At 51.7% G+C, this 22,838-nt stretch overlaps 7 protein-coding genes across 7 annotated transcripts; 4 read left to right on the top strand and 3 right to left on the bottom strand.

Annotated features, from left to right (window-relative positions):
- Nucleotides 1-547: 547 nt before the first annotated feature.
- PV08_02850 (uncharacterized protein) lies at nucleotides 548-1,951 on the top strand (the record flags this gene model as incomplete). The annotated part of the gene is made up of 1 exon (XM_016377208.1): nucleotides 548-1,951. One exon carries the CDS (start codon nucleotides 548-550, stop codon nucleotides 1,949-1,951), a length of 1,404 nt encoding a protein of 467 aa, XP_016238778.1.
- Nucleotides 1,952-3,126: 1,175 nt separating this feature from the next.
- Nucleotides 3,127-4,997, bottom strand: PV08_02849 (uncharacterized protein; the record flags this gene model as incomplete). Its single annotated transcript, XM_016377207.1, has 2 exons — nucleotides 3,127-4,599; nucleotides 4,680-4,997. 2 exons carry the CDS (start codon nucleotides 4,995-4,997, stop codon nucleotides 3,127-3,129), a joined length of 1,791 nt encoding a protein of 596 aa, XP_016238777.1.
- Nucleotides 4,998-5,424: 427 nt separating this feature from the next.
- PV08_02848 (uncharacterized protein) lies at nucleotides 5,425-6,957 on the bottom strand (the record flags this gene model as incomplete). Its single annotated transcript, XM_016377206.1, has 4 exons — nucleotides 5,425-5,820; nucleotides 5,872-6,080; nucleotides 6,158-6,371; nucleotides 6,505-6,957. 4 exons carry the CDS (start codon nucleotides 6,955-6,957, stop codon nucleotides 5,425-5,427), a joined length of 1,272 nt encoding a protein of 423 aa, XP_016238776.1.
- A 1,005-nt stretch (nucleotides 6,958-7,962) lies between these two features.
- Nucleotides 7,963-8,799, bottom strand: PV08_02847 (uncharacterized protein; the record flags this gene model as incomplete). Its single annotated transcript, XM_016377205.1, has 1 exon — nucleotides 7,963-8,799. One exon carries the CDS (start codon nucleotides 8,797-8,799, stop codon nucleotides 7,963-7,965), a length of 837 nt encoding a protein of 278 aa, XP_016238775.1.
- A 2,779-nt stretch (nucleotides 8,800-11,578) lies between these two features.
- On the top strand, nucleotides 11,579-13,606 carry PV08_02846 (pre-mRNA-splicing factor clf1; the record flags this gene model as incomplete). Its single annotated transcript, XM_016377204.1, has 1 exon — nucleotides 11,579-13,606. One exon carries the CDS (start codon nucleotides 11,579-11,581, stop codon nucleotides 13,604-13,606), a length of 2,028 nt encoding a protein of 675 aa, XP_016238774.1.
- Nucleotides 13,607-15,544: 1,938 nt separating this feature from the next.
- Nucleotides 15,545-17,938, top strand: PV08_02845 (uncharacterized protein; the record flags this gene model as incomplete). Its single annotated transcript, XM_016377203.1, has 1 exon — nucleotides 15,545-17,938. One exon carries the CDS (start codon nucleotides 15,545-15,547, stop codon nucleotides 17,936-17,938), a length of 2,394 nt encoding a protein of 797 aa, XP_016238773.1.
- A 2,872-nt stretch (nucleotides 17,939-20,810) lies between these two features.
- On the top strand, nucleotides 20,811-21,992 carry PV08_02844 (uncharacterized protein; the record flags this gene model as incomplete). The annotated part of the gene is made up of 1 exon (XM_016377202.1): nucleotides 20,811-21,992. One exon carries the CDS (start codon nucleotides 20,811-20,813, stop codon nucleotides 21,990-21,992), a length of 1,182 nt encoding a protein of 393 aa, XP_016238772.1.
- Nucleotides 21,993-22,838: the final 846 nt, after the last annotated feature.

Here is a 22,838-nt window from a genome sequence, read left to right as displayed (position 1 = left end):
TCATTGACGACCGTCGCGTGGTCACGGAAGCCTGACTTCTGTGACTCATTTTCGTCGACGGGGGGTGAAGTGAGTTAAGGTACCTGGGTGCTCCGTGGGTAGTAGGTAAGAGTCATTGGGATTTTTCAGCCACGTACCTCATTGAGGCTACCATACCTACCTTAGGTGGGCAAGGTCAGAGCAGAATCCAGCCACAGGGACAAGGAGGAGATCGGTGAATATCCATCGTGTGCATTTATTTGTATGCGCGTCCGTGGATACAACGGTCCATCCGAAGGAGCGCAAAACCAGCAAATACTTGGGACGAGAGTCGGAATTACTTGGTAAGGGAAGGCAAAGTGCGGAGCAGAGTTTCAATACGGGCCCCCCTCTCTCTCTTCTTCTTTTCCAAACGTCGGAACGTACGCCAGAGAAGATTCCGCAAAATTACACCGATCGGCACTAAGAAAAGACAGAATTACGCCAACCATCGGAGAGGAAAGACAAGACTACAAAGCTGGCAGAGAGGAAAAGCAAAAAATCACAGAACGACCAGATCACTTTCAAAATGCCCCGTCTAGAGGAACAAGGCTCTTCGAATGGTCGTGGCGGCGGCAGAGGAGGAGGGGGAGGAGCAGGCAAAAAGAGCCACCACCACCACCACAACAAAAATGGTTCGTTGCCCAGAGAAGTCCTCGTTTCAAAGGCCCTTTCTCGTCTCCTTCGACACGCCGCGGCTCAGGAACGCATCCCCATTGACAATCACGGGTACGTGAGGATGGACCATTTGCTTGCGTGGCAGAAGTTGAAGAGCATGCAGCCTCGCGTCACCTTTGAGGAGGTGGTTAACGTGGTGTTGAACAACGAGAAGAGGAGATTTGCTCTGAAGTACGTCGGTGACGATCTAGACCGGGAACCCGAACGGGCGCTGCAAGAGCAAGAGCAAGAGCAAGGACAGAGACAAGGACGACCAGACCACGACGCCGACACGGAGACCGAAGCCGAAACGGAAACGCAACGTGCAGTCTCACAGTACGACAATCTCAAAAGGGCAAACGGAGGCCAGCTACCTGACGACACCGCTCACGCTCTTCAACGTTTCTTCATCCGCGCCACGCAGGGACATAGCATGGCCGCGGTCGAGGCTGAGAATCTACTCACGCCAATCACGCTCGATGACCCCAGTTCCGTTCCTGAGACGGTGGTTCACGGGACTTTTTACGGCGCCTGGGACGCCATCCTCGTCAGTGGGGGGCTCAAGAAGATGAGCAGGAACCATGTCCATTTCGCCACGGGTCCTAGTTTTCAAGATGTCATGGAGAGGGTTGGTGCTACCACTGTTGGCCACGGTGGCGCGACGGAAGACACCCCGGCAGACGGTATCGACGGACACAGCACCAGCACCAGCGACAAAGGCAAAGGCAAAGGCATAGGTAAAGAGGGAGGTGAAAGTGCCGCCTCGAGAGAGTTAAACCAGGTCCTGGGGAAGAATAAAGTCATCTCAGGCATGCGCTCTGACGCCCAGATTTTGGTGTACGTCGACATACGGCGCGCTCTGGCTGAACGGCCGGAAATGAAATGGTGGAGGAGCGAGAATGGAGTCGTTTTGACTGATGGAGTAGGGGTGGCTGTCTCGAACTCCACCGCCGCCGCCATCAAGAATACCAGGGATTCAAAGGAGGCTACTGACGGTGGTGGTGATGGTGATGACCGTGACGGGAATGGGATGGGGAATGAACAACACGGTGGACCGCAAGACCACGACAACAAGGTGGTGCCGACGATATTCTTTTCTGCCGCCGTCGAGATCAAGAATGGGATCGGCCTCCTGTACGAGAGTGGAAGGGGTGTCGTGAATCAGTTACCTGAGCAGTTGAGGAGTAGAGGTGTACCCAGGGGTAAGGGCCGGGGTGGTAGAGGAGGAGGAGGAGGAGGAGGAGGAGGAGGAGGAGGAAGAGCAAGAGGGAGGTGAATGATGGTGATTGGTGCTGACCACTGGCCATCGTGTCAAGTGATAGCTATCTAGCTGAGGGTAGCGGTAGGTCAGCTTGGATGGCCACCTACACTGTGTACCATCAATGGTACTGTACAACAAACTGCCTAAGGCTGCTAGCAAGCAATGGACACAAATCAACCAACGATTCACTCGTTATTTCCGTAAACCTGTTTGTTCAACCGTTCTCTTTGGTCGTCTACCTATTGTCTACCTGGTAGAGTAGATTCGAGCTGGCCCGTCCGTGCCAATACTTAGGCCACGAAAGGCTTACTCGAGACAGACCTTGTGTGCAATGGGTCTGCCCAAAGTGCTGGTTTCCCTACGCGGCTCGAAGAGGCTCTGAGGATCGAGCCGAATTTTTGGCCCATACAGAGCAACTTGGGTTCCAGCGTACACGGAACTCGCATCCATTCACATGCATGGTACAGCACGACACGGTGGAAACACAGTACCCATGGGGCGAGGGAAGCCACTTAGAGAGAGAGACTGCTTGAGAAAGTTGCGCGGGCCCAGCAGACGACACACACCACGATACTTTGGACCAATCCGACCGCCGTGGTAGTTCGATGCTCTCTCTCGTCTTTGCTCACGTCCCCAAACACCCGTACATTTCGTGAGCGCTCTTGGCGAATTAACCATTGCCATTCATTCATAGGGCCAAGAGACGATATTGTCTGTCCGCGGCCCCTTCTCTTGCCCCGTCCGGAGATATCATAGTCGCAATGATGCCAGAGCGTAGATGGGTGGTCGCTTGTCCTGCAGTCTCCGACGATAAATCCCGCCTGGTGATTCGAAGAGTGGCCGATATTGAGATTGCACGTGAGGATACTGGCAGAAGTTCTCCCGTCTGTAGAGATTCTTCGATTATCTGGATAGAGACGTTTCGTGATCAGTATGAGCACAGACAGAGCCCAACCCGGTATCATAGCTGCTCAGAGTCGTTTTACCTGCGTATGGTCAGGCTGTAGTCCTTCTCGCAAATGTAGTCATTGCCATTTACCACTTTGTCAAGGCCATCCCAAAGTGCGATCGGTAGTCGCTCATCGACAGAGCTAATGTGGCTCAAGTAGGCAATCAATCCGTGAACGAGCCATTCCAATCAATGGGCTTATGCAAAGAGCAATGATCTTGTCATACTATTCCGGTGCTGTTCACTTGCCCGGAGTTGGTGGAGGGCCCATATTCGATTTCTTCGAAGGGGGTAACGAAGGGACTTTGAAACCACCTTCGCTCTTCCCGGCATTGGCTTGCGTGAAGGTTCCACTCGAAAAGTACCCTGCACTCTCGGCATCTCTCTTCCTCTTGAGCTCGGCTTGGACTTTTGGATCGACCAACTCGAGACCTTGCACTGGCGTAAAGGCAATAGAGCTGGCCGTGCCCCCCACTCCACTTGTGCGGAGCCCTGATGCTCGAAGCGAAGTCGTGTTTCCTCCCATGCCGAACCCTTTCAACGAGGTGTTCATGCCGCTGTTCAGACTGGTTGCCGTACCAGAACCGCCCCATCCGGGATTCTTCTTGCTGAGCTTGGCCATTGTTCGACGATCAATCTGGGTCGCACGGATGCGCCCGTCATTGGATTGACCGATCATGCCCAGTCCCACAGTTTCCTCGCCAGTGCCGTAGCCAACCTCCTTTTCTTCTTTGCCGAACGCCATTCTATTTTGTTGCTTTCGTAATTCCGTCATGGCCGTAGCTTCCTTCGCCTTGCGGGCTCTCCTACCACCTCGTTTCCTGCTGGGCTTGTCATCGGGAGCAGGTAAAGCTCGAGGACCCCTGTTTGGTGGAGGTTCGGTCAATTTATCTAGTCGTCGCAAACAGTCGTCACGAAGTTGTTCTCCGGTCGAGCCGTCTGGGGCCTGGTGTACACTGTCGACACGTGCCGCAAGAACGAGCTTCGCCGAGACGATGCGCATGGCTTGAATTTTGAGATCGTTCGGAATGCTTTGAATCAGCGGGGAATGATACAAAAACCCTTGTTGGCGTATTCCAACATTTGTGGCAAGCCCACTCTGCTTTTGCTTTCTTGATCCCATCGCAGGAATATTCCGGTCTGGGACTTTTGCGAGGCCTTTTATTCCGCCAGCAAAGTTGAGCAGTTGAGCAGCGGTCAGAGAGCCGATGATGGCCGTCAAGTTGGGCGCGAAAATGTTCATCCTTGACTGAACATACTCTGTTAAAATCTTTTTGGCGCGATCAAGCTCAATTACCATCTGACATGCGCGTAATGTTGTCTCAAGCTCTGCATCACTCAAGGGTTGGCCTTTCGTTGTCGTGCCTTCAACCGTCACGACCATGAGCGTTGGCCCATCGAGAACTGATCTGAGAGTTGCCTTGACCAGATTATCAGTAGAGTCTGCCAGCGCTTTGATATTTTCAAGTGGCCCATTCCGAATGATAGCCACCGTCTTCGCATAGTCCAGGGGATTCTGCACCAGTGTCTCGAGTTCGGGGAAGCGTGTAGAATAATGGTCGCGAATGAACTTATGAACAAGGATGATTTCATTGTCGATCTGAGTCGACAGAGAATTCGACTGAGTCAGGAGATGGTACTCGGGGTTGTCCTCGATTGACCCTACGGTCGAGGTTCGCAGGTTCGGAGGGAGGTTCTGGTAATGGGAGATTTTCTAACGGGGATAGAGTGTCAGGACTAGATTGTACAAATGTAAACCACAAAGACATGGATACAGGAGCGGTAAGAACTTACATCTAGCACCGGTTGTAGAATCTTCATCAATCCCGCAACACTTCGCACATCGCGAACCATTCCCAAATGCATCTTCTCGACCTTGGCCTTTGTCTCGTCCTCATCCTCTAGAACGTCTGCAGAGACGAATTCTTTCTCCTCCTCATCTTCTTCCATGGCTCCATCGTTTGCAACATCCTCGGCCAAGCCCTCTTCGCTGTCATCGTGATGAGTGCCATTGAGGCCGTCGGCTGTTTCGTGATCTTGAAGCGTCTGATCCTCGTTCTCGTCGCCGGAGTCTTCAAAATCATTGAGGAGCTCATCAGCCAGCGTAGACATGGCGGCGAGGGTGTTGTCGCGCAGGCAGCTGCTTAAGCAAGTGTGAATTGTTTTGGTTTGTTGTAGGTACGTCGGCACATGCAAAAGTTTGGATGCGGAGAAAACTTGAGCATGAGTCGTATGAAAGTCTGGGTGTGGAAATTGTGTAGCTGGTATGACTCGTGTATGTTCATCTTAGCGAGGACAGATACTTCAGAGAGCAGTATCTTTCACCACGTCCTGTTCACAATTATTGGTATTATCCCCAGCATTGTCTCTCTATACACCGGTAAATATAGACCATTTTCGAGGATATGATTGAGTGATATAAAAACCTGAACGAAGCTGCACCAGGCCTTGCCGAACAACTGTCTATGACAATTCTATGCGGAAAAATGCGATAGTTCGTCCACAACACCATTATCATGCATGAAGAAGAACCAGGTTACTAAAACGTCTTCAACATCTGGTTGAAAGGCTCTGGTGGCACGCCACTCGCCATTGTACATTGCCACATCAGCCTTTTGTTGACCTCCCTTCTCGCTATCTCAGTCGCATCGGTAGTTTCTCTCTCATCATCATCTCCTAGCTGGCCAGTAATCGTATGCCATACACCTTGATTGTGAAAAGCGACCAAGTCGCCGTCTCGCCAAGTGTGAGCGTAGATATACGACGGTGCCATGGATTTCTTCTGAAATGAGTGACAAATTTTCCGTACTTCGGCAAGGTCATCGATCACTTTCCTCTCCTTCGTCTTGGGGTCGATCGTGATCAGGGACTTAACACACATGCCCAGAATCTGTAAATGCGGCCGGTCTGGAAACAGAGGGTTCTTCCATACCATCTATCATTCAGAAGCCTTAGTAGCGCACGTATCAGTTGTTTAAGTGCTTACCGGATGAGCCTGCACCTTCTCCGGGTCCCACGGCGTCAATTCTTCTAATGGTTTCTCTAGTCCAGTCGTGACGATAGAGAGACCATCTGAAGTCGCCTTGCAGTTTTGAATCCATTCGTAAGGTCGCGGAGCGTATTGGACGATGGTGTTGAGCGCGAACTCTTGCTCTTCAGGCGTCAGCAGTTGAAACGCACGAGCTCCCGAGACAACTGTTTGATGCAGTGTATGTTAGATACGATTAATTTCCGGGTGGGACATGTCTCAAGTCAGGAGAGGAACTACTCACATGCCGTGGCGCCTGCATCCAACTCAAGCTCTTGTCCGTTTTCAAATTTGATCTTTTGTCGGGGGGACTTAGGCACTTTTAGAGCATGAAGAATGGTGACTTTCCCGGGAAGTTTTTCGTATAAAGGAGCATCACAATGGAATCGATAGAACCTTGTATAACCTTGGCCAAGCTCCTCCTGTGATAAAGGCTGATCATGAAACTCGAGGTGGTTCTGGACATGATGAAGCTCAGCACATATTTGAATACCTGGTCGGTGTCTCTAACACTCAATGGTTGCTGCCAACAAGCATCGAGGATACATTGATCTCTTGAAGAAGCCGGACTCGAGACTATGCTGTACTTACAACATGCCGTAGCCTGAGCGTGGGTATACCTTCGTACCCATCGAAGCTCCCTTGTCCTAATATCGTCACTTCCTTTGCTCGAGGTATGCGTGCAGCATTGTTTTTGGATAGAATGTTGTTGGTAGCAGTCAACGCAGCAATTTCGCCTGAATGGTGACTTTGTACTTGGTCGTCCCATATCGCTGCAAGTAACGGTAGCGTGTTGGGGTCAACCCCTTGCTGATTTCTGAAAATAATGACGGAGTGTTCAAAAAGTGCCTGTCGCAGTAGAGAGAGGTCGCTCTCGGTCAAGTCCTTCACATCGATGAGCCTGCGAGAGAGTCTGGAGTCATCACCTCCATCTGCGTTGTAGTTGAAGGCAATTTCAGCGCCAATGAGGGTATCCTTTCTCAGATCGCTCTTGAGAGGAATGACATGGAAATTTGATGAGGATTGATAGAGATTGGACAGCATGGTCACTGACGTCCTTGCCTCCGCTCCGATTTGGGGAGTTTGGCGTTCCCTAGACTTGAGAGTACGGGATCCTAAAAGGTGATTCAACGATATAAAAGCCCAAGTCCGAAGTCCGTGTCACAATTTCAGCGCATTTAGTTTTGGAGCGTAAGAGTGGCCACATCGAGCCTTCGTCTCTTCCATATCAGCGGGTGAGATAAACTCACCCGACTACTAAACGTTAGAGCCTCAAGATACGCCAATAACGCGGCCCGCGAACTGTTGCTCACAACTCCACGGTGGGACTGTCCATTCGCTTGTGCGAGTCAACAGTTCCAGACTCATATTGGCCCAACTCTGAAGACTGATTCTGTGTTTATTTTAGTTTAGTGTCAGCTGCACTGATGGAAGGTCATGTGCTGCTCAAGTATACCTCACCCCAGCCAGTAGGTGAAACCGGGACAGGACTATCACAATTGTAGATGTTGTCCGCGAGCTGGTTGACGACGCAAGGCTTCTACTCCTATTTCTGTTCTTCCCCCATATTCCCACTGCTGTTAGTACCAATTCATGAACTCATAACCTGGGGCTTTTACTTTTCTTCAAAGCTGGGACGGCCACCCCGATGGCGCTGATAATGGCCCGTCTACCTGACGGTCAAGGCAAGCGTTGCAGGGCCGCTGTCCAACGCTAAATCGAAATGCAGGGCTGTGAGAAAGGATGGACATATTTTTGGTGATAAGCATCATCGGACTCATTCCACACTTCATCCAGGCTGAAGAATATTTAACCCTTCATGGCGGCTCTGGTTCGATAGAGTATCAAGCATTCAGAAGGCGGCCGGCCGAGGCGGGTAATAAAGAAGTCTAGATACGTGCGTGATAGTCAAGATCTAATGCTATACTTATACTGCCGTTGGAGACCAGTCTCTATCAAATTTCTCTCCCGCCCGTTTCGGTTCTGCTGGAACATTCGCGGTCCGTGTGTACGGCTCAATTTCATCTGGGCCCCTATTAAAGCAAGTGGCTATTTGACTTTGCTCACAGATGTCCTGATCCAGTCTGCTGTTTCTGCCACGTGGCTTAGGAACGGACTATGTGAACTATGGATCTTGGTAACCTCAACGTCTGCAACTCCACCGTTCGCTTCAACATCTGCATTTGCTCCCGCGACTACCATCTCCTGTACCGCAGATGGTAGTGCATGGTCATCGGTGCATACAAGATAGAATGTTGGCACTGCGAGGTATCCTGCGTACGGCACGGTGGAGTAGTGATTGTTGAAGATGAAAGGTTTGAGCATCGCCGCGTATCGTTCGGCTTCTTTGGGCTCGACGTCATGGTACATTAGGTGAATCGGCCCTGGACGATCAATGGGGGTCGTGAACACTATCTCAACGTCAGGTCCATTGCCTGACGGGTCGGGAAACCTCTGCTTCGACACGCTCATCTGGGCCGGGAATTTTCTTCCCCCCATTTCCCAGAGGGACGCGCCAGAGGGTAAAAAGACACCAGAGATCGCCAACAGGGCAGTGATGCCGTTGGCGTGGCCCGATTTACGTCGGGTTGCTTTGTCAAGAGACTGGACCGCGCAAGAGGCTGGGACACAACCGTACGAGTGGCCTAGTAGGACAAGGTCGGTCTGCGGATTGGCATCAAGTTCTGTCTCAGCCAGACTGGCAATGGCTTGGACGTCTGCTGCAAGTTTTGTCGGTGGCGGACGGCCTTGCGCAGCGTAGTGCACACTCGGAAGCGCGACGGTGAGAGTCTTGAAGCCGTGTCCCTCAAGCGCAGTTGTCAGAGCCTCGAAGTGCGCTGGAGAATGCCACGCTCCGTGCACGAGAAGAACTGTAGGTAAGCACATGTTTGCAGGACTTTAGAGGCGGTCGGAGTCAAGGCGAAGTACCCGGTAAACCTTGTTGGGTGTCTGATAAGATTCGGGGGATTAAATAGTTGTGTTTCCAGTGGAAGAAGGTTTGCAGAGCCAATCTTCAGCATTGGACGCCTCATTTCATGGTGAGACGGCGTGACTGGCGTTAAAGTAACAGGCTAACAGCGGGCTGTCCTCTCTTACGGAATGAGCCTCCTTGAGCTAGTCTAGAGGCGCGATTGAGCATTTTTGGTATTGTTACTGATAGTATGGGGGGTTGGAATACTGTACAACACTATCGGCATCTGTACCATAGTGGGAGGATAAGGATTCAAGGAACTGTACTACTACAGTATCAATACAGTTCGTAATGTAATGAAACACGTGCAAATCGCTTTTCGGTAACCAGACAGTCCTCAAAGACATACTTGTCAAAAACAGGAACAGCTATTGAAAAGAGCGAGACATGTCAGAAAATAGCGACACGTGTCAGAAATAAGGAACCGTGTCAGTAAAGTGTTAGTACCGTTCTTGAGCTCGAAAAAGAGGGAAGGCCACCACAAGGCATGCATGCTATGAAGATTAGATGTATATAAGTACAAAATGATTCGTAACTCAGCACAATGATTCAGGGGAGCTTGTTCCGACAGCTTCCATCGCCAAGGACATAGACGACCGGGCCAGGAAGAGAATAAGTGAGGATCTTCGAGATGTCCTCACTTCAACATCAAGCAGCCATCCAGAAAGTTCTTCTCGCTTATTGTTCGTCTGAGTAAACCCCCCAGCAGCTGATACACACTAACCTGCCATAAACTGCCCATCTCGAACCGACAATGTCAAATGGGAAACTAAATCAACCGGACGCGGTAAATAGAAGATCTAACGACATGCCAGGATCTCAATAGACTTACTAATTCGCGAGACCATAAGGGTGCTAATGACAAGGTCGGAATAGACTCTTTGTCTCCGGTCGTAGAGATCAGTCTGTTTGGCAGGCATCCAGCGTGCAGGGCGAGGCTTCTTCTTCCTGAAGGCGAGTCTATAAGCTGGGTAGTTGTGTCTGCTCCGCTCTATAGCCTTCATGGTAAAGGGCACAATCCTAAACAAGCTTGCCTCCCTCATGAATAGTTTCACCCCTTAGACGGCGGCCACTGGTGGTGGCTGCAACCGTCTTGAGCTTCCCAGGACCTTGGGGCTCCTGCTCTGTCGGCACTCTGAAGCTGAACGACCTGGGGATTGTCTGTTGCCGTCATCTCCTTCTTGTTTGTCACTATCGCGCAGACTTTTGGGGTGAGTCCAGGATGATTCGGCAAAGGTCCAGCTTCTGCCTATTCGGCAAGCTCTCCAGCAGCCACCACATCCCGATGTACGCAACGGCTCTACAGGCTCCGACAACAGAGCCTGTGAGGACCTGTATAATACTCTGCTTCACGGTGGTGCCTTGCCGATCATCCTTTTCGTCTTTAAGCTTCCCGACACGCTTCTTCTTCTTGTTCTTCTTCTTCGTGATTCGACGTTTTTGGCATTGGTGTTCTCATTGCAACCGAATTTGGACATTTTCTCCCAACTCTCTCCATTTGCTAGGGAGTTCCTTATCTGTCCAGCTTCTGGAACACTGAATATCCTGCCATACCTGGGGTCCAAAGCCTTAGCCGCGATTTCCCCAGCCATTTTAGTCGAGATGATCTTCTCCCCGTGTCGACGGGTTCGTTTGAGACTTGATACTGGGCTCACTGATGCTGCGCACGTCGATCCTTCGCATACAGATTCAACCCACCCACTCCGGGATATGGGTCCTTTAGCTGAGCATGCATCGAGGATTGGTCGGTGCCGCTCTCAGGTTCACGATGCACACCAAGTGGACGGAATTGCAGAGGTTGATCCTTCCAACAAAGACAGGGCTTGGTCGTCCTCTCGTCTCGAGGACAACAACACCTATCCCCACTCGACAGATGGTCTGACAAAAGATTTGAGAATCCAAAAAGCTCGGGCACAATGCGTTCTCCTGGAAATCAGGATTCTCTTTCACAGAGTCTTCAGCGGTATGGCACTGAGAGTTTCCACCGGCAAAAAAATTTGTGAATCCCTTTACTGCCATTGCATCTCGTCGTACGTAGACTAAAGTATATCAAGCCCACTCGCATTGTGACTCACCGTGATTACCCACAAACACTCGCTCTGAGATCTTGCACTGTTAACATTGACTGGCCTGGGGGGAACTGGCAGCCGCCGTGGTTATGGCCCCTCGCGTATGGATGCACCTACGGCGTCTCCGTGTCCGGTGTGGTACATACTCGGGCATGTCGAACAGGACTCCGATCGGCTAAGCCGTCGGCCCGGCTACTCTCATGCACTGTACAGTCCGACATCCAAGACTAGTCTATCTCATACTCGTGGGCACTTGGAGGCCACCTCTGCAGGGATTTTGACCTTGGCATTGCTGGTGAAGCTGCCCTTCGAAGACTATTCGGCGATCAAAGTCGGGGTAATAGAGGTGAATTAAGAAGTACCTGTAGTCGGGGGAATAAACGCTTTGGCTTGGCATTTCTCCGCAGTCGACGCCTGGCCTAGAGAAGAAAGTCAAGCGCAAAGTTCATTCCATCGAATAAATTTACCAGCAGCATTTTCTTTGTTCAGAAGCGACATCGCTCGGCAACCAGAGCGGGCGTAACTGTTTCTACCTTTGAACCCTCCATATCCTTACCCTCGCTTCTCCTCAAAACCTCGTCGCACGCTTCCATAACAGAGTGTGAATCCTCCCCATTCCTCAAAGATGGATTCATCTAGAGGCCCTCCGCGGGTCAAGAACAAGGCCGCCGCGCCTGTTCAGATATCTGCCGAACAGCTTCTGCGTGAAGCCGTGGACAGACAGGAGCCGGGCCTCCAAGCACCGACACAGCGGTTCGCCGATCTCGAAGAACTCCATGAATTTCAAGGCCGGAAGAGGAAGGAGTTCGAAGACTATGTACGCCGCAACAGAATCAACATGAACAGTTGGATGCGATACGCGCAATGGGAACTAGAACAAAAGGAATTCCGGCGTGCGAGGTCAATCTTCGAGCGAGCGCTGGATGTGGATAGCACCAATGTGCAGCTGTGGATTCGGTACATCGAAGCAGAAATGAAGACCAGGAATATCAACCATGCACGGAATTTACTGGACAGGGCGGTTACGATCTTGCCTAGAATCGACAAGTTGTGGTACAAGTATGTCTATATGGAGGAGACGCTTGGGAATGTGCCTGGAACACGACAAGTCTTCGAACGCTGGATGAGCTGGGAACCTGATGAGACAGCTTGGCTAGCATACATTAAACTTGAGAAGAGATATGGAGAATATGATCGCGCTCGTGCTATTTTTGAGCGATTTACAGTCGTTCACCCCGAACCCCGGAACTGGATCAGATGGGCGAAGTTCGAGGAAGAGAATGGGACAAGCCAATTGGTGCGCGACGTGTTCGGCGTCGCCATCGAGAGTCTAGGTGATGATTTCATGGACGAGAAACTTTTTATCGCATACGCACGATACGAAGCGAAACTGAAAGAGTACGAGCGGGCCCGAGCTATCTACAAGTATGCACTGGACAGGTTACCACGTTCTCAGTCAGTGGCACTGCATAAAGCTTACACACAATTCGAGAAGCAATTCGGCAATCGCGAGGGAGTTGAAGATGTGATCCTCGCGAAACGCCGGGTACAATATGAGGAACAACTCAAGACCAACCCACGGAATTACGATGTATGGTTTGATCTTGCGAAATTGGAAGAAGCTGGGGGTGATGTCGATCGGATACGAGATGTGTACGAGCGGGCCATTGCACAGATCCCACCCTCCCAGGAGAAGCGTCATTGGAGAAGGTACATCTATCTATGGATCTTTTACGCCTTATGGGAAGAAATGACAAACAAGGACGTGGAACGGGCAAGGCAGGTCTATCAGGAATGCCTCAAGCTTATCCCACATAAGAAATGGACATTTGCCAAGATCTGGCTTATGAAGGCACAATTTGAAATTCGACAGATGCAATTACAGGCTGCAAGAAAGACTCTTGGTCAAGCGATCGGCATGTGTCCCAAAGATAGCCTTTTCCGAGGTTATATTGAGCTTGAGAAGCAGCTGTTCGAGTTTGTGAGGTGTCGGACTCTTTTTGAAAAGCAAATCGAGTGGAACCCGTCCAATGGTCAGTCATGGATTCAGTTTGCTGAGCTCGAGCGAGGACTCGACGACTTGGAACGAGCCAGGGCGATTTTCGAATTGGCTATTGATCAACCTACCCTCGACATGCCGGAACTGGTCTGGAAAGCGTACATCGACTTTGAGGAATATGAAGAGCAGTATGACCGTGCTCGAGCATTATATGAACGCTTGCTCAGCAAGACGGACCACGTCAAGGTATGGATCAACTACGCGCGGTTCGAAATCAACGTCCCGGATCCCAACGAGCCGGAGGTCGAAGGCGAGGAACAGAAAGTAAGCGAAGATGCAAAAGCAAGGGCTCGCAAGATCTTCGAACGCGCACATGATTTGTTTAAATCCAAGTCAATGAAGGAGGAAAGAGTAGACCTGCTAAACGCGTGGCGCTCATTTGAACAGACTCACGGATCACCCGAAGATATTGAGAAGATTGAGAAACAGATGCCACGCAAGGTCAAGAAGAGGAGAAAGATCGAAGAGGATCGATTTGAGGAGTATATTGATTACGTGTTCCCGGCGGATGATGAGAGTGCGGCGAAGATGTCGAAACTGCTGGCGATGGCACATCAATGGAAGGCGAAGCAGACGAATGGATCGGCAGAATAGTTTCAGACGGACAATGCCAGGAACGGACGATCCGTCGTCGCGAACAGCTGAAGTAGGAGTGATCATTACAATATATCCTGGTGTTGAGTGCTGAATGTTGCGTGGCCAACGTTTCAAGAGTCTCGGAAGAGCAGCGAACGAAGTTTTATCATTTGCATTGGTGTTGTTGTATCCGTACCGAGCAGTATCATCTACATTTAGGTCCTTTCCACGTGGCGACGGGCATGATGCAGGCAGCTGTATTGTCCTGACAAAAGTCTACGGGGACGAGTGGCTCCGGTCTCGACGACAAGACAAGGACCCCTGCCTGAGGCTACTGCACCTACTGAAGCTATTGTGCCCCTTTTGGCATAGTGCCGGATGACTGGCGCTGTTTGCCCCTGATTTGCAGTGTCATGTTCCTGCGTCTGTGGCTCATTGGCAGCTCGCATTTGTCGTAGTGCCCAGTGATTCTTCTCACTTCCGCGACTCGGGAAACACTGTGAAACACCTGGAGCACTTGAGTCGACGAGATTCGGTAGCCTGGTGAGCCAACGGAGTTCCCAAAGTTAGTGATCCCTCCCGCTTCAGAGATTCACCGTCTGTCTCTCCCATGCCGCCCTCTCTGTGTGACCATACAAGCCGGACCATGTAGGCGCAAACATGGAATCTGAGAGTATGTCTGGCTCAAAGGCGGGTTCCATGGATGCATGCGTCTGCGAGCACAGCTCCCAACGCTCCATCTTGTGGTCCTGCGCCGGCGGTGCTGAGAAGCATCACAAGCAGAGTTTCCTAGACTACCGAGTGGCTGGAACTGTTGGCCAAACCGAACTCTATACACGTACTGTACGGATCCCGGCAGTCGTGGGTGCACGAGAAACACTTCTACGCCAATCTTCTTCTACGGACGAAGTTCTCACCTTTTCACTGTCCTCCCGGCTTTCTTTGGTGCTAGTCTCCTCCGTAAGCGACCTGTAGTCCACCGTCACACTTGCTGCTCCCCGTCTTTCCCATACCTGTTGCCGCCAGCCTCTTGGTGCCTTGTTACTTTTCTTGCTCGAATTTTCTACTCCTCTCCAGACTCCATAGCATCCGATAGAAGAGCTTCATTACTCCTTACCGTCAAGTATCATTGACTGCGAGGCTGAAGGCAGTGATTATTTCGCCTGGCGCCGCTCATCGCTGGTCGCGTCTGCTCATCGTGGCCCACTTCGACGGGATCAACCCAGCACCGGATTTCTGTCTCATTTACCAGTGACACTCACTCCACCACACTCAAAATCATCCTGGTGTCCAGGAGCCTCTGACGGACACCGCTTACGCCAACTCTGCCTTGTCGAAAGCAAGTATCTTTGCGTCTTTCGCACGTCTCAATCTCGGTCGCCGTTTACGTGGGCTACCAAGTAGGCGAATCTTCATCATCTTCATCGCGTTTCCGAGCAGCGCTAACATTTCACTCCGCAAGGTCGCAGCACCCCTTTCTTCCATTTTCGCACACGGCCGTTCGTTGATCGCTCGAGTTGAGCTCGAATTGACTGTCCTCGTTTGCGCGTGCGCGAAGTCTGCCCCCTTTCCTGGGGTCAGTCCCGAGTTACGACACTCCGTCCCAGAAACCGCTGGTCCAAGCTCCGAGCACACGCGCTCCCGAAGGGCCCTACTGTGTCGCTGGAGAAACATCCACCACAACTGTTGCGCGAAATAACCACGTCCTGGCGCCATCCAATATTCTTACGCCCTATTGATACTAGATCCTACCGTCGCGCACCCTGCACGGCAACCAGGGTTCTCGTTGTGCGCAGGCGTCTACTCGCTGATATCTGCAGCATTTCAGCAACCTGCAGTGCAGGTCTTTTCTAACCCCCGACCCCCTGTACGTCGTCGATTTCGGCATGCGTCCGCAGAGACGAGCTTGACAAGAAGACTGCGTGACAACGGGGAGGACACAAGGCCGGCCTGGAGATGTCAGCTCCAAAGCCTCCTGTTGCCCTCAAAAATCACTGCTCGATCATCCACGATGGTATCATCTACGTTTATTCTCCGGACGCTTTTCAGACACTGGAATTGAAAGAGGGCGCGCAATGGCAGCAAGTGGAAAACGGCGTCGCGGTGGAAGGAGCCGCCTGTGTTAAGGGCGGTGTGGATGGAGACAATTCAAAAACCGCCCTGTATGTTGTTGGAGGAGCTGCCAATGCGTCTTCCTCGGACTATCCGGGCTTACAGCGCTTCTCGATCTCAGACAAGTCCTGGCAGACTATTACCCCCACCGTCAAGGTCACCCAGAATCGGCTTAACCATGGGGCTGTCTACATGAACGCCTCGTCCTCGATCTTGGTGTATGCCGGTTCTCAAGTCACTGGCTATGATGGTCTCTCTTCGGAAACATTTGTATTAGAGATGTATCCCCCCTATCGTGTGCTGGCTTATAGCTCGATTGCTCCACCGACCACGAAGCCAATCATGCTACCATGGGGTGAGGATCGAGCTTTCATGGCAGGTGGCAGTTCAACAAATACCGATATTTTCACTTTTGGTCCTCAAGATGGCTGGCAAAATCTGGGACTGTCCCTCCCTGACCCTCTTCCGAATTCCTCAGTGGCGCAGAGCGCCATACTGACGCTGGACGACAATAGCAGAATATTACAAACCTTCAATCTGGGACAGGATGTTCCCAACATCACATCAAATGTGTTATTAAAAGCCGGAGGCCAGCTTGCAGACTTTGGCGAAACTGTTGGAGGCAGCACTCCGACGCCAACTCCTATACCCTTCACAAGCTCAGGTTCTAAAGCTAAGAGGGACGTGACTCTCGCCACGTATCCGAGTTACAATGATAGCCTGGCCCCCTCGACTTCTCGAACCGACTTCGACTTGGTACAAGGCGACGATGGCCTAGTGGCCTTCGTCGGGGGCTCTACCGACTCGGTGGCTTTCTTCAATCAAACTGGTGATAGTTGGATTTCGACGACATCGTTACTTGGGAAACAACAAGAACCACTCAGTAGTCCCTCCAGTACACAATCTACCTCAACCGCAACGTCGACCCCGACTAGTGCTCCCGGCTCATCCTCTCATAAAACCAATGGGCTGGCAATCCTGGGTGGAGTGCTGGGGGGTATATGTGGCCTTGCTGCCATTCTGATCATAATTCTCCTGTGGCTCCGTTCTGTTCGTAGAAAACGAGAAAAGGCCGAAAAGCAAAGTGGATACGGAGACGACAAGAAGAGAAGCGGAGAGTACAATTTTGAGGAACAGGGATTGCAACCTCTGGCTCGGCAAGGTCAACCTATGGGTAGGAGCCCGGTGCCTTCTGCTGTGATCACGGAGGCCGACAGCACCGCCATGGTAGGAAACAAAAGCGACCCCAAATATCTCATTCGACGCGTGTCTTCAGAACGAGTCCAGACGCCAGGGTACCGCGGTTCGGGGATTGGATTTGGACAAGCACTCTTCAAACGTGACAAGAACCCTCTATCCATCTCCAAACCGATGAATCCAATTCTTGGTGATTATCAGCCAAGGCCAAGTATCGAGCTGGGGCGAGCCACCCCTGTCGGAGAACCTATAGCAGCAGCTGTAGCTAAGCCAGCGAGAAAAGCTTCCCAACGCAAGACTGATGAAGGTTGGGGCAAATATTTCCAAAGCGACCCACAGACAGGCAACAGGACGATGTTTTTTGGGGGGAGGAGCTCTGGTGCCAGTCGAGGCAAAAGTGGTTTCTGGCCAGGTTCTGGTGTACCAGAAACTTCAACACGGTCAACCACAGCTAGATCAACCAAAATTGTTCTCCGGGACAGCCACGGCAATCCGCTCCAAGCTCATACAGTTATGGCAGGAAGTCCTACACTTGCACATGGTCCTCCGGATCCTCAATCACGAGGACTTGAGGTAGCAGAGGGAATACCTGCTCGCATCTCCCGTGCCAGCTCAGTCATGACCGACTCTGACGAGGACTACGAAGACGAACGTATCGACGGTGCATTCTCCAGCGGCATCCCTGCGAGTGTAAGCGATATGCCGTGGACACCGGTGGGGAACACCTGGGGTGGCCCAGCTCAGCGACCGCTTCGACCTCCTAGCAGTTACTATCAGACGCAAGACATGCCTCTGCAGACAGCGTCCTCGGAGGAAACAACCGGTACTCAGAGCTCGTCCATACCATCTTTCCCCATGCCGAATTCCGTCCGAAGCATGAATCCCGATGGTGGTAGCATCACTACAGCTGAAGCGCCTCTTGTTCGAGTCAACGGCCGAACGCAGGAGGCTCGCGACTACTTTACGCACGCGCGGGCAAGAAGCGGCACGCCCGAGAACAATGACATGTCCTGGTTGAATCTAGGCACCCCTAATCGGTGACTCTCGAATCGGTTCTCTCGGATTCTCTACCAATACTTGCTCGACGACGTTGCACGAAAGCCCCCCATCAAGCAGGTCCCAGCTGATATGCCAGGCTCTGGCAGGACCCAGACACGGTCTGCAGCGAAGAACAAAGCCTTATTCCGAACCGTATCGACAGCCTGGAAAAGCAACGCGTTTCACTATCCGACGCCGGCGATGAAACATGAATCTTGGGCGGACGACGTAATAGGAGAGTCTCCAACCCTTCCTCCGCCAGCGGCTTCCGTGCCCTCGGTGGTCCTGGAATCTCGAGACAGTCGGCGGTTGACGATGTGAGTGCGAACAGGAAAGGCGACTTGAAGGATCCCATGTGATTGTCACCACTGGACATGTTGTGGCGGAAAGACCATTGTCATTTTTCTCCTCCCAGCGATCTTTTTACAGTATCTGTTTCTCTAATGTGTTGACGGTCATCTTGCCCATGATATCAATGAATGCGGCCATTCAGGGGCACGCGTTGATGTACTATAGTTGGACGAGAGGTTAATATAATGATCTCATAGTGTATAGTCAAAGCTAGTCATGTAGATTGAAACCGTGAATTGTCTCATGGTACTCGTACTCATTTCGGATTTCTTACTGCAATCAATGAATGCCACGGGTTTTGTTCGCTTTCTTTTTGCGTGCTTTGAACTAGACCAAGAAGTTTTCCCATGACACATCACACAACCTGTGGCTCCGTTGAGGTTTTTCCAGGGCACATCAACGGCACGAATCACAGTGTTGGTAGCAAGATCGTGGTCTGCCTTGACCAGGGCGAATTTTGCCGTTTGAATGGGGCAGCAACGGAGTCTCCAGAAGTGGCTCTCTGTGGAGAGGCCTATATTGATGAATTGCTCACAGCGGGTGGGGTTGTTGTCGTCGTGGTACCTGTGCTGCGTAGCCCTTTAAACTTCAGGTCAGAGGCGAGGGATAATCAGTGACCCCAGGATTCACCCACGTGCGGATTTGACAAGCGGACGGAATTGGATTTTCATTCATTAGTACTTGAAGTTTGTACAAGTACATTCCGGCATCGAGCGGGATGATCGGTAGGTCTTCTTAACCGTACCTGGAACGTATGGGCAATCTTCGTCATACCTGTCCTGGCGCCCGGCTGGCAAAGAAGTCAAGGGTGAAACAACAAATTGACGATGTCGTGATCGCCGGGGAGAAGCAAGAAATCCACCGCACACGCAAAATACAATACCTGTGGTAGGAGGACTCCGTGAAGGACCGGCCCAACGTCATAAAGCGCAGCCTTGGGGGATCATCGCAAAGGGTTAGCGAGTCTACATACAACTACTCCGTACGGGGTACTGGCACTCTCCCTACCCCCTCGTACTCGTAAGGAATACTGCTCGGTCAAAATATCCAGTTCTCTCCAAAAGAGGGTGGCACCACACCTCCGCAAATGCCCGGGACAACGGGTAGACTGATCAGTGATGTTGTAGAAGAGGGAGCGTGTGTGGCCCGCGCCTTTTTCGTTATCAATTGTGGGTTGGAAGTCGCACCTTATTGAATACGAGCACGAGGAACTTTGTTTTTCCGAGATAAGATACGGCGATGCGCCAGGAAGACTCGGTCACAAGGTGCGTCGAATTCTCGTCTTATTATGGAGCCGCTGAGGTCAAGTGGTGCACGATAATGAAACCCGCCATGGTTGTTCTCATTATGTGAGTATGAGTACGGACAGATGGAGTGCCAACCCTCGAACAAAAACCTGCAACGTCTCGAGTAAGGGCGATCAACATTGCCATGTGTCGGGGACGGGAATCGACTATTGGAGGAAACTCTATTGTGAAGCTACAGTCCATGATTCTGTAAAAGTGGCTCCTTGGGTGGATGTCGACGCCATCATGGACCCCATTGATTTTGGATTCACGAACTACGTGAACCACGGACGACACGCCTCGTTAGAGACACACAGCAGAGGGCAGAGGCCAGGACGAGTGCACGCACTAATGATAATACCGTACTCAAGGAAGGGGCAATCGTTCTGTGTGCAGTGGGTGAATCTTCCGATGCTCCGGAGAGTGTCTAGTGAGCCTGTCTCTGCCATGCCCGGTTTATTGACTCTCCGGGCGTCCCTGAGACGCACCAGCCCCCGATGCTGCCCGGGCACAACCCAGACATCCCGGACTGGCCAGGGCCTGGTGAGCCTCAACCTTGCCTTGTAGGCGATCCAAGCTTCCCTCTCGATCGGTGCCTCAGTGGCCTCCTGGGCGCCCTTAGCTCACTAATAGTATCCTTGGAGGCTTGCACTGCTCCCATCTCAACTCCTCCGATTATAGTCCTCCTGCCTTGTTCTCGTACACGCCAATCATTCCACCCACCTGCACCTATCGACTTGTGCATGTGTGTGAACCATCCATCTCGCCTCCCAACCTGAACTGCAGCTGCATCCCCCGCTTCCTGTTTATCAAGAACGTCCATTCTCTCCTGTTGTCCCTCTTCTTCCTCCCTCTCACATCTTCCTTACATCGAGGGAAGATATCGCTGCCCAAGAGACCACCGTCTAGGTCGTCTCGCATCGCCACCACTCGCCTCTGACTCACCACGCTTTTTGTGTCGCAACATCACCACTGTGGTTACTCGACCTTCGCGCGCCACCTCCGCTTGCCAACCAGCCCAACTCCACGCAAAGCGCTATCGTTGCTTCTTCTGTTGAAGAATATCGTGTGGTGAGCCATCCTTTATCATCTCTCACTTGGGACACTCGCTGCATCTATCCGTCTATGACGCGTCGCGGAACTGTTCTCGAGTGAGTCAAATATACAGACAGCGCTGACTCATATACTCTGCGACCAACAGACATCTCTCACACGATCCTCCCAACGAAACAACAAGCATGGCTCCCGCACCCGTGTCGGCCCTTGGTATGGCACTCAACGGCAAGTCCGCATCTGTCGATATTCCAAAGCCTCGCGATGCTCTCGGTCGGGACAACTTCACTGCTGCACCGGCCGTCTCCCAAAAGCACTCGGGCATGTTGCCTACTCCTCCCAACTCCATCTCTCCGAACCTCCCTCCACGCAACCACGGTCGTCGCGACAGCCGTCACCATGGCCCCGTGTCGCCAAAGAGCACCGCCGTTGATTCAGACGTTGACTTCCACGATGTCAACGATACCAATCAACCGACTGCGCTCAGCGCTGAGGCGCTAGATAGCTTGGGTGATCTGGACAGTGCTGGCGCTATCACCCCTGGCATGTTGGCGAAACACCACTTGCCAGACATCCTACTGTCCCATGGTCCTCTGGCCATTAGACACATCATGGGCTATCTGACGACCACCGTGCCTGGCTTCTCGCGCATCACCTCGGCCAAAGCTCGTCGTCTGGTCGTGGCTGCGCTCGAGGGCAAGGGTGGCAATATCGAAAGAGAAGGCGATATCCTTTTCGACAAAGTGGGTTGGGGGAGATGGGATGCTCGCATCAAGGGCCAGCCGCCACGAGAGCGCCAGGGCACTGCCATGACACCTCCGGGCAGTCTACCCTCATCCTACTCTCAGCCTGGTCTACAGGTACCTGGCCAGAGATCCTGGCGCACGGGATCCCAAGACCTCGGCACCAGCTACACCGGGAACTCGGCCGTCTTTTCTCACTCCGAGATGGAATATGAGGACCAAGACATGTTGGAGCATGAAGCTGACAAGATGTCTTTGGACGGCGACGAAGGCGGTTATGTATCGTCCGTAGCCGAGGATCCTCTCGACGAAGATCTCGGAGAGGGCGACGCTACCGACGAGGAAGACTGGGCCAGCATTGGCGCCGAAGCTCTTCGTGCAAGGTCGTTGCCGAACAATGGCAGATCCATTTCTGGCCCTGGCCGGCTCTATCAGCCTATTGCCACCTACTCTTATCGGCCCAGGCCGCGATCAAAGACTCCCGCTGAGATCGCTCGTACTGCTCCAGCGAAGCCGTTTCCGATCAACTCTTCAACTCCTTATTCATTTCCAAGTGGCGCCGGCGTTAACAACTCCCAAGAAAGAGCTGCAATTGAAGCACTCTTGAGCCTTGGGTCTGTATAATTTATAATGGTCGAAGGTGTCGTCGAATTTACCTACGGTGCCGGCATTTCGGCTTCGACACTTTCCTCGAGGATGCACGGCACTCGCACAATTCCTCGGTATCTTTTCTGGCGTTTTTGGGATCTTTTATTTTACGACACCCCTCTCCACTGATGATGACTTATGACCTTGAGCCGCATGGGCAACGCTGGCTCGGTTTCGGTGGACTCTTACTGTGATGGTTTTTACCCCAAGACAACCTTGAAAATTGTCTATCAATTCAACTTCGACTTCGACTTGGTCCTCTACAATGGGTATAACTGGCTCCATTGCGTGTCAGTGACCCCAAGAGGCCAATTTTACAACAATATTTCTTTTGTAATGCGCGCCTTTTCTTTGTCAGGGTCAATGCTGTTGCAGCATATGGATCGACTCAGATGTGAGGAATGAATGGGCCTAGGCTCGTTGCGCAGGGCGTTGTTGTCTGGTCATCTTTATTGATCGTACTGGAAATATCGATCTGCAACTCTGTCATGTTTACTCATCGCACGGAGTAATGAGCTTTATGCTTGAGCGAAAAATCATTCTTTGTGAACAAATGATGATAGCAGCCCATGTGGTGGAATGGGCGGGGATGATTCAAAGCATAGGGAATAGGACTATCAGACGTGTTCTATGCCACTACATATTTCATTTGTTATATGATGGAGCGGGGGACGAGAGTGACAAGGTGGAGCTGATTCATTAGGATATCGTCCTGATGGAGATTGAAGAGATTGAGACGAGGAGTCCAAGTAAACAATCTGGCAATCAAAGACAAATGAGGGCAAAAGATATACAACGAGGAAACACCTTGGAGAGACGAGG

This window comes from Exophiala spinifera (assembly GCF_000836115.1).
Source record: "Exophiala spinifera strain CBS 89968 unplaced genomic scaffold supercont1.2, whole genome shotgun sequence".
NCBI lineage: Eukaryota > Fungi > Ascomycota > Eurotiomycetes > Chaetothyriales > Herpotrichiellaceae > Exophiala > Exophiala spinifera.
The sequence above is the reverse complement of the archived record's forward strand: the minus strand, read 5'-3'. Positions and strand labels throughout refer to the sequence as shown.